This window comes from Phoca vitulina, unplaced genomic scaffold, assembly GCF_004348235.1.
Source record: "Phoca vitulina isolate PV1807 unplaced genomic scaffold, GSC_HSeal_1.0 scaffold40, whole genome shotgun sequence".
Taxonomy (NCBI): Eukaryota; Metazoa; Chordata; class Mammalia; order Carnivora; family Phocidae; genus Phoca; species Phoca vitulina.
The window spans coordinates 3,054,236-3,064,369 of NW_022589743.1; the positions used below are offsets into that span (position 1 = coordinate 3,054,236).

Consider the following 10,134-nt stretch of genomic DNA (forward strand, 5'->3'; position numbering starts at 1 on the left):
GCGTGGAGGCCGCAGGAGGGTCGGCCCGTTTGGGGGAGACACCCTCTTGCCCTACAACCTTTCGGCAGTATGTCACAGCGCTGAAGCTTGCATCCATGGCCCGGCCCAGCTCGCTTGGGCCAGGGCTCCCCCAGGAAGGGGGTAGGGAGTGGGGGTGGAGGGGCGCATGTGATCTCTCCCAGGCCAATGGGCGCAGCGGGCCAGAGTTTGGCAGCCCCAGCGCCCATCCATCACCCCCCAAGCATTAGCATGACAAAGACACTTCAATCACCCGCAGCCCATCCATCTGAGAGCGACGTGGAAGCGTCAAAAACATCTTTCTTCAAAGACTTTTGGAAAGAAGGGACCAGAGGGAGAGGGGGTAAAAGTTAGAGGAATATTCAAGACTTTCTTCCCCTCCCAACCCCCAAGGCCTTCAATAGGCTCCTGGGTTATTAGATTTGGACAAATTCAACCCAGCTGCCCCTCACTCTTCCCACCCCCAAACGAGCTTCCCTCCACCCCAAGGCTGTAGACTAGGAGGTAGGGAATCCAACCTCCTTACTTTGCCCAAAACTCCCACCCCTGGTCTCTTTCTCCCAATTTATCTTGGGGTGATGGGCTAGGACAGCAGGGGAAGGTATGTTATCTCGGGCCAAATGGATAACTGTGAAGGAAGAGGGTGCAAAACGTCCAAGGGTGGGGCAGGGTCTAGAATCTAGAGGAAGAATTCATTAACGGAGAGGTGGGAAACTCATTTCAGTAAGCAAGGCAGGACGACAGAAATGTGGAGAGGAGGATGAGAAACGCCCCATTTCTCTCTCCACCTCTCCACAGAAATGCTCTCTCCACATTCACACATCCATTTCTCTCCCTCAGCCTCACTTTATATTCTCTGTCTCAATCCATCTCTCCATTCGTCCATCTCTCTCCATATTTATATTCGTTCCCTACCTACCCATCACCTCATCTCTCTAGATGTATTTATCCTCTCTCTAGCCATCCATAGCTGTAGCTGGCTCACTCACTCAGACTCAAATAACTCCTTGTATCTCTCCAGAGAGCCACAATGGGCACAGAGCTAGGTGATGTTTACAGGGGAAGAAGAGGGACATTTTATTCTCTTTCTCAAGTGTTTAAAACTAGTGGAGCTAACTCTAGGGTTGCTGGTGGGGAGGAGGGCGGGGGGATGGGGTAACTGGGTGATGGGCATTGAGGAGGGCACTTGATGTACTGAGTGTTATATGCAACTGATGAGTCACTAAATTCTACCCCTGAAACTAATAATACACTACATATTAAGTAAATTGAATTTAAATAAAATTTTTTAAAATAAAAAATAAACTAGTGGAGCTCCTGTATGCCCCTGGTTGCCTCCTTCCCCTCTCTCCCTCACCAACTTCCATCTCTTTCCCCTACCTCCCCCCAAAAATCCCAAGCCTCAAAATCATAAATTCAGTACCAGTCGTGTCTTAAAGATTAGTCAAATTTTCAATGAACTTTCTAGAATAAATTAAGGGAGTTTGCTTGGAGAATGAGAGAATCAGAGACTCAGGAGTGGAGCCTCACCGCTCTCTGTCCTGTGTGTCTGTTGGGTTAGGTTTGGGGGAGGGGAGGAGAACAGGAAGTGCCTCCTTCTCTCTCTTTTAGACCTGGATGGGACTGGAAGAGAAACTCTTAGGTAGAGCCCATTGATTCTCCTCCTCCAGACTCTGAGGACAAGAGCTTGGCGCAATCCAACACCCACGCTCATTTGTAACCTGTCAGGGTGTCTGCCTGAGCGGAGGCCTGGGGCTGGGGCTAGGGCAAGTCCGGGAGGGCAAGAGTTCAGGGAGGGATCTCTGTAAACAACGGAACTCAGGAGAGGAAGGGAAGCAAGCAGGTGGGACTGGTCTGAGAGAGGACTCTCAAAGCTGCTCAGCTTTCCCCACCCCTAAAAGGGCAGGGTGAGTACTCCTCCTCTGCAAAGAACCCCAAAGTGCTCCCTCTCTCTGTGTGTCTATGTGTCTCTCCATATTTCTGTTTCCCATTTCCCATCATTTTGCCCGTCCTTTATAGTCACTTCTCTGGCTTTCTATCTTTAACACCAGAGTCACACAGCCTTTCTCTTCGCTTAATAACTGCGAGCCCAGCTTAGCCCCCCAACTATGAAGGAGCTCAAAGCTTTTCACGGGCCCCTTACCCCTTTCCCTCCCCATGTGTACTCTGCTTTGGACCCTGCTTCAGACCAGAACAAGTTGGGGGGAGGGAGCCAGCTGGTAACTCCTTTAAGGGAGATACAATGGGGGAGGGTGAGAGAATGTTCTCTGCCAAAGGGATGAGGGCAGACAAAGGAAAGTAGAGTTGAGATGGGGGCAGGGGTGGCCTGCAGAGGGGTTGAAGAGAAAAGGAGTGTGGAGGTGAGAACAAGCATATTTCTTTCTAGTTCCCTTTTTGGGGTTTGTAGATGTTCCTAACTTTTTTCTCTCACTTTAAGATATTCTCCATGGAGGCCTTTGGAGAAGAAGGGTTTATTTAGAGTTAGGATTTCTCTTCAAACCCCAAATCTGATTGAGGCCTGTATCTGGCCTGGTGGCCCAGCCTCTGAGAGACTTGAGACTTCTTCACTCTCTACGTTTGCCTAAACCCAGAAAGAACCCACTCACCTCATCCCTTGCTTTTCCAATTAAGGCAACAATTTGAGGTCTAAATGAAGTGAATTCCAAACCAGTTTGTTTGTTTGTTTGTTTGTTTGTTTGTTTTTAGAGGGGGGAGGGCCAAAGGAGAGGAAGTGAGAGAATCTTAAGCAGGTTCTACTACCAGTGAGGAGCCCGACTCAGGGCTCAATCTCACAACCCTGAGACCATGACCTGAGCAGATATCAAGAGTCAGGCGCTTAACCGACTGAGCCACCCAAGCGCTCATGCAAAGGGATGGGGGAAAGTGTTTTAAGTGATACTATTGATTACAGGGATAGCTTTGGCCTCAGTTCTCCAAATTCACTCTAATCCTTAATGCATCCCTGAGTCTTGCTCCCTTCCCTTGTGTAGCAGAAAGATTAAAACTTCCCCAAATTCCTGTTGGCTCCCCCAGCTCCAGCAGAAATGACTGGTGGGGAAAAAAGTACCTTGGCTCTCTACATTCCCAAGTTGCTTCCTCCTTAAAAGAAACTTCACCAGCCTCTGCCTGAGAAGAAAGTCTCCGAAGCCTGGATTCCTTGCTAAATCCACAGCTGAGTACAAAACAAACAAAGAAACAAACAGAAGTAATCCACAGCTGGAGTAACCTCTGGGCTACAGCATTTTCTGGATGACCAAATTAAGTTCACCAGAGAAGGTCTGAGTGCACCCAACACCAAAGTGAAATAAAGTGAAATAAAGATTTCCTCTTTTATATAATCTATTTAAACACACAGGAGAGCAAGGACACTATAGGCATGTTTAGAACTGAAATGATCTTTGAGAGGTGCTAGTCCTTATCACACTGAGAATGGGGCTGTGTTAGAAGTTTACACCTGATTCTGGCCTTTTTTGTGCAGGAAGCTGCTTTTGCTGGGGGGGGGGGGGGGGGGTAGCAGGAGTAATCTGCACTGTTCCTTCATAAAGTCCTCAAGTGTCTCTCTGCCTGTTCTTCCCAGCCCAATTCTTGAGGCCCAAGGCCAAGCCCAAGATCAAAGGTTGGAACGTAAGAATTAAGAGGGCATTCAGGGTTATAATTTTTTCTCTATAAGAGATGGCTATTTGAGGAGAGGATGGAATCTGAATTCAGTGGTGTTTCTTTTAATACAGGGTGATTAAATTGTCACAAATCTGGTTGAGAACCATAGACTATGGGCAGTACATATCATAAGGGGAAGACTACTAGCTTGGGGGCCAGAATACTTGGGTTCAAATCCTTGCTTGGCCATTTCTTAGCATTATGACTCTGGATAAGTTTCCTGGTCTTTCTGAGTCTCAGCCTCATGGAAGAAGAATGGGTTGAATTCTACTTACTTCACTGCATTGTTAGTAGAATTAAAGCAAACAAGAAAATATAAACAATAGAGAACTCTGTAAATGTCTGATATAAACATTACTTGCACATTCTGAAACAGTATGAGTCAGTCTTCTGTTTTTTAATATAACTAGCATATTAAAATACGAAATATGTGGGTGCCTGGGTGGCTCAGATGGTTAAGCATCTGCCTTCGGCTGAGGTCATGATCCCGGGATCCTGGGATCGAGTCCCGCATTGGGCTCCCTGCTCCTTGGGGAGCCTGCTTCTCCCTCTGTCTCTGCCTCTCTCTCTCGCTCTCTCTCTGTCTCTCATGAATAAATGAATAAAATCTTTAAAAATAAAAAATAAAATAAATAAAATATGGAAATATGTGATAGGAAAATAGCATATGTGTTATATTTTCATGTAACATATCACCATATATTATACAATATGTGTTTTGTCATATGCAAATTTCATTGAGAATTGAGAAGTTTGTCTCTGTTTAGGCAAAGGATTTTCTTCTAAACTACAGAGTTCTTTGGGAACTAAAGCCTAATGTCATATAATCTATAAAGAACCCAAATGATTAAAATTGTAGCAGAAGGGTGAGGTTCGATATTAGCAAGAACTTCCTGATCTTCCAAATATTTGGAAAAAGTTTTCTAGGGAGGATGTTGTCTCTCATTCCTTGAGGAACTTAGCTTAGAAACTGCCCTTTCTGGGTGAACCTGACTTCTGTGTTCTAGATAGATTTCATCTGGACTGAAAGGTAAGTCAGAGAGTTGGAATCTTTCTAAAAGGAAAGGTTAGAGTGACATGAAGAGTTGAAATAATTTTCTACTCAATTGGGTTTCTCCAAGTGTGTTAGTTGTGGCCAAAATATCCACTTTGGAAACTTTATAGAACAACGATCAAAATGACTTTGTATCTAGGTGACTGTCCAGACTGCGATTTTTCTGTGGTGTTTGGGAATTAGAGAAGGTTTTAGGAGGGCTCTTTTACTGGTGACTCTTCTCAGGAGGAAGCCGTTTGTTAGATCTCCTTCAGACACTAAATATCTGCTTCCCAGCTGAGTGTGAAGAGGGGGATGGATGGAGACAGGAGGGCAGAGCTGAGCTGGAGAGGTCAAGGGAGGATTTGGGCCACACCAGCCACAGCAGGTGGCGGGGATGACATGGGGGCTCAAGGCCACTCTCTGCAAAGTGAGCACATGTATTTGACGAGAGCACTTTCAAGGATATGTACAGTAGGGTCACGGAATGCTTGTCAGAAACTTAGGGGAAAGGTGGGCAGGGGAATTCATCAGGGCTCTTTAGGGAGACCCAGAATTTGTACCTATGCTCTGATGCCAGAGGAACCAGACAAAACCTGACTTAAAGGGACTTTTAAGGTCTAGTACACGGTGTCAAAGCAGCTTCGTGGCTCTTTTTGTATAAAATGTCTTACTGGTTTTTTTTTTTTGGAAGATTTTATTTATTTATTTGACAAAGAGAGAGCGAGCACAAGTAGGCAGAGGCAGAGCCGTGGGCAGAGAGAGAGGGAGAAGGAGGCTTCCCGCTGAGCTGAGAGCCCGAAGGAGGCTGGATCCCAGGACCCTGGGATCATGACCTGAGCCGAAGGCAGACGCCCAACTGACTGAGCCACCCAGGTGCCCCATCCTACTGTTTTTGACACAAGAGGAAACATAACCAAATGTTGGGGAAGGTGACAAAAGATGGAAGTCAGAGGAAAACTTGGTTAGGACACTTCTGAATACTCATATCTGTTGAACACCTGGCACATAACACTACACCCAATGACATGTTTGTTGAAAAAGATTTCTTTCCCTACTAGTTTAAATAATGATTGGGGGCATGATTGTTGGTATAAAGATACAAATTAAAATGTGTTAAAATGCCTCTACCAGATACTTGGGAGGTGGGTTGTTGTCAAACATCAAAAGTCACCACCTCCATTTAAAAGCACATGACACCAGCCACAATAAATATTTAATACATTATTTGTGAAGACTAACAAATATACTTTGGACATATATCGATGCAGAAGATATTAGAGACATTAGTCCTTTCATCTGTTTTACAGATGGAGAAACTGAGGTCTGGAAAGGGGAAGGGACTTGCCCCGTCATGAGTTAAATTTTTTTTTTTTAATGACTCAGGGTTATCATGATGGCAAATAATTCCTCAATCTAATGGTCCTTTGCTTTCACCATAATATTAACGAGCCATTCTTCTTAAAAGATGACGCACCAAGAGCAAGGCAGACTGACCAGCAGCTTTCAGGACTGCACTGAAACCTTCCCACTCCAACCACAGCCAATTTATAACCAGTCTGCGCTACAGACCACTCACACTTGGTCCTGACCCAAGAGGAGCCCTGCCCCAATCAGAATGGGGTAAGTGAGTGCAGCTGCCTGGCATCACTATCAGCTTACCATCATGCGGGGCGGGGCGGCGTGGGGGTGCGGGTGCTGCCTTATCTGGGAACCCCTTCCTCTTCTCCTTCCTTCTCCTAAGCCAGCTGGGAAAACTCAGGCTAAAGAGGATGGCCCCAGAGATGAAACAAGGAAAGGAGCTGATTTGGAACACAGGCATCCCCAGTACCAGTCCTTTATGAAACCCAAATTGCCAGGCATTCCTTTGATTTTGAAATTCGGTGGGGAGCTTGAAAACAGGAGTCCTTTCCTTCTGGAAATGCATTGTCTCTTTGTTCTGCAGTGGTGGCATCAGAGATGGTGAGTTTTGTGAATATGGAAAAGGAGAGACGGAACGGTTCCTGCGTTGTGCGTTGAAGAGTTCCAACTCCTCTCTAATAATCAACCAAGAGAAATGCTGGAAATGCTCCTGATTCCCTAGATTCATTGCTTCCCACCCTCAGGATACACAAAGTGCCTAGATCTGAACACGTAGAACGAGCCTTTGGCTGGGCCCTCCTGGCCCTCCACTCACTTTGGCAGGGAGGAATCAGGACTGGTGCAGCCTCAGGCAGGAGCTGAGATTCCCTGTTCTTTGGGCCACTAGTTTGAGTTGGGGAGGATTGGAAGGGAGCAGCCAGGTTAAGCAGGTCAAAAATTCTTAAGCATGGGAGGAAGGCAGGAAGCAACGTGGCACTATGATCTAGTAGTGCTGCTCAAACTTTAATGTGCATATAAATTACTTGGGGATCTGCTAAATTGAGGTTTTGATCCAGTAGACCTGAAGTGGGGCCTAAGACTCTGCATTTCTAACCAGCTCCCAGGTGGTGCTGATGCTGCTGGTCCATGGAGCAGCAAGGCTCTCAGAGAACTGAAGCCTCAGAGGCCCCAGAGTGTTGCAGACCAAGCCATGATCCCAGGATGTGAATTCTCTCCAGCAGAGCAAATCCTGTATTTTTGGCATTGATGAAGGGTGCTCTCCTTTTGACCAAAGGAAGCTGGAAGGTGGGCAATTAGCAAGATCCTTCTGGTATTCTTGATCTTTGTAACAACCTGCTATAGCTGAAAGAGCATTTTTAATTAGACCAAATTATCTAGTTTGGCTGTCCATAGAAATCAAAGCCCCAGCTGAAATGTCTGTTTCATTTTGTTGGTGTAGAGACGGCTGTGTGCTGTGATTTTTAAGATGTTAAGCACTGCCTGTGGGCATATTTTGTGGAGAAATAAACACACAGCCCAATGAGATGTATAGTGTGGTTTTAATATATTGTATATTCGCTTATTTATGTGGAAAATAAATACACAAGCCAATAAGCTGTGTATTATTACTTTAATATATTGAATTTATTTCATACCTATATATTTTATGAGGGAAAATAAACTAAAAGATACATGATATTATTATAATAACACATCTAATTGTTCTATATTAATTTATTTATGAAGAAATAAGTGCAACTTAACATGACATAAGATTATTTAATGCAGGAGATGAATTCTATATTAAGACAGTTTAAGGGATTAAATTCCAGCTGAATAAGATGTGTGCACTTCCCACACTGAGGGACCAGTTAAAAAAAATATGGGAGAGCCTGTCTAGTCCTATATGTCATGACCTATGTTGGCTCCCGGCTTTTCTTGACAGTTGTGGCCTCCCAGTGCCTGGTACTCCAAGTTCCCGTCCGTCCTTCTGGTCCAGGGGAAAGTCTGGGAGGCCCAGGAAATAAACTGCTTCCGTAGAATGGCAGCATCTGCTGGGGAGGTAACCCTGCGGTGTCTGTTTCTGAGCCAGAGAAATATTAAGTAAACCTAAGGAGGATGGATGGCTTTCCAGGGCCCTTTAAATCTCCGCGTTCCCCGGAACAAACCAGGAGGCAGATGGGGGAGATCGATCCTCGGCTTCCCGCTTTGCCGGGTTTGCAAGGAGCCTGGCTGGGTGCGGTGGGGGACAGCAGACTGCGGTGAGATGGCAGATGAAGCTGTTGGTAAGACAGGTAGGCCTGCATTCGGAGAGAGCTCTGGCCGGGCTTCAGATCCCAGAACGAAGGACCCAAAGTCAGACCCCGCGAGGCCGACCCGGGCCTGCACGCCCGCCGCTCAGCCCCTGCCCTGCACGCCCGCCGCTCAGCCCCTGCCCTGCCCGCCCCGCGCGGCCTCCACGTCCACCTCGCGTCCTCGGCCTCCCTCGGCGGCATTTGTTTCAATAAAACAAAAACGAAAAGGAGGCGCCCGGGCTCCCTTCCCTCCGTGGCGTCTGGAAGATCCGGAAAGGAGACGCCGGGCGCGGGGACCGAGCATCCCGAAGCGGCTGTCATGGCGGCCACCGTCTCTTCCCTCGCCCTCCCTGCAGCCCGGCCCCAGCGCCATTTTGAGCATCTTCCTTGCTTCCCTGTCGCCCGCCCGCTCTCCTCGCTCCTCCTTCCCGCCCCCGTAGGCCAAGCGCCTCCCGACGCAGCCCGGGCCTCCCGGGGCTTGCCGCTCCGCCGCTCCCCCGACGCTCTCCCGACCGCGAAGCCCTGCAGTGGCTGCCCTGGTGCCCGGCCCGCCCCGCGCTTCCGCCGGCCTCCTTTCGCGCGCACTTGGAACCTGCTTCCCGAGAGAACCCCCGACCCCCGCTCGGCGCCTTGGCCCGGCCCACGTCCCCAGGTCTCGCCGTCCGCAGGCTTCCTGCGTCCCGGGAAAAGCCTTTCGACCCCGCTTGGGGCACTGAGGCGAGAAACCTGGGAAACCCGAGGACCCCTCCAAATTCGGCTAAACCTCTGCGCCCCCTCCCACGAACCCGAAGCCTCTCCTGGCACCCTCGTCTCTACCTTCTCCCGTCACCCGCCCACCTTTATTTCTAAGCGGAGGCCTGGGAACGCCGGCGCAGGGCCGGGGGCCGTCCGTCCGTCCGTCCGTCCGTCCTTGAGAGGGTGTCAAGGTGACAGAACTTCCAGCAAACCCCCCGACTCCTCCCGAGCTGCGGGCCGAGAAGCGGTGGCCAAATAGGGTTACTTTTGTACCACCCGGACTTAGCGGCCCAGGGTCGGGCAAGCCGCGCGCGGGTCCCCAGGGAGTGACGGCCGGCCTAGGGGGGCTGCAGGGAAAGGGGCTGGGTCCCAACACAAACACTCATTTTCGTATTATAAAGACATTTATTTAATCTATGAAAATAATGTACAATAAATACTTTCCCCTTTTCCTATTATTAAAGAGTTTTAATAAATAATCTACGGTCTAAAACTTAAAAAAAAAAAAGAGAGAGGAAAACAAGTTCCTCTAGTTCTTTTTTAAGAAAGCCCCCCCTAGAGTATAATTATTCCTGAGATTTCATTGGAAGGAGTCTACCAAACGGAATTTTCCTGTGTGATTTTTTTTTTAAAGACGCCGGAGTGCCCAGTATTTTAGAGAGAAAAGAAAGGAAATGGATTAAACGCTAATTCCGTAATACCTGAATTTTAGCAAAGCACATAAATCTAAACGACTTGGGGGAGGGGGTCCTCGGCTTGTCCCGCAGTCGGCCGAGGGGACCGGGTCGAAGGGGCCGGGACGAGGAAACAGGTTAGGGGAACTGCAGGTCGATGGTACAGAGGGTGCTGGTGAAGAAGTCCAGCCCCTCCTCGGAAAAGGGAACCGGGCTGTCGAGCGAGCCCTGCAGGCTGGGGGACAGGCCTCCGGACAGCTGGAGACAGGAGTCGGCCGCGAAGAAGTTGAGGTCGGGCAGGAAAGGCGAATCCTGCCGCTCCGGGAAGGCATCTTCCGGCAACGGCTCGGGCTCCAGCCCGGCGGCCGCGCGCGAACCGCCC

General features: G+C 48.5%; 1 protein-coding gene across 1 annotated transcript in view; it reads right to left on the reverse strand.

Moving 5' to 3' along the window:
- Positions 1–9,638: 9,638 nt before the first annotated feature.
- The window catches only part of HOXB2 (homeobox B2), a 2,241-nt gene continuing 1,745 nt past the window's right edge, over positions 9,639–10,134 (reverse strand). The window contains exon 3 of the mRNA XM_032428979.1: positions 9,639–10,134. This exon is cut by the window's right edge and continues 18 nt beyond it. Within this exon, the coding sequence (XP_032284870.1) occupies positions 9,891–10,134 (244 nt within the window). The 3' untranslated portion in view covers positions 9,639–9,890.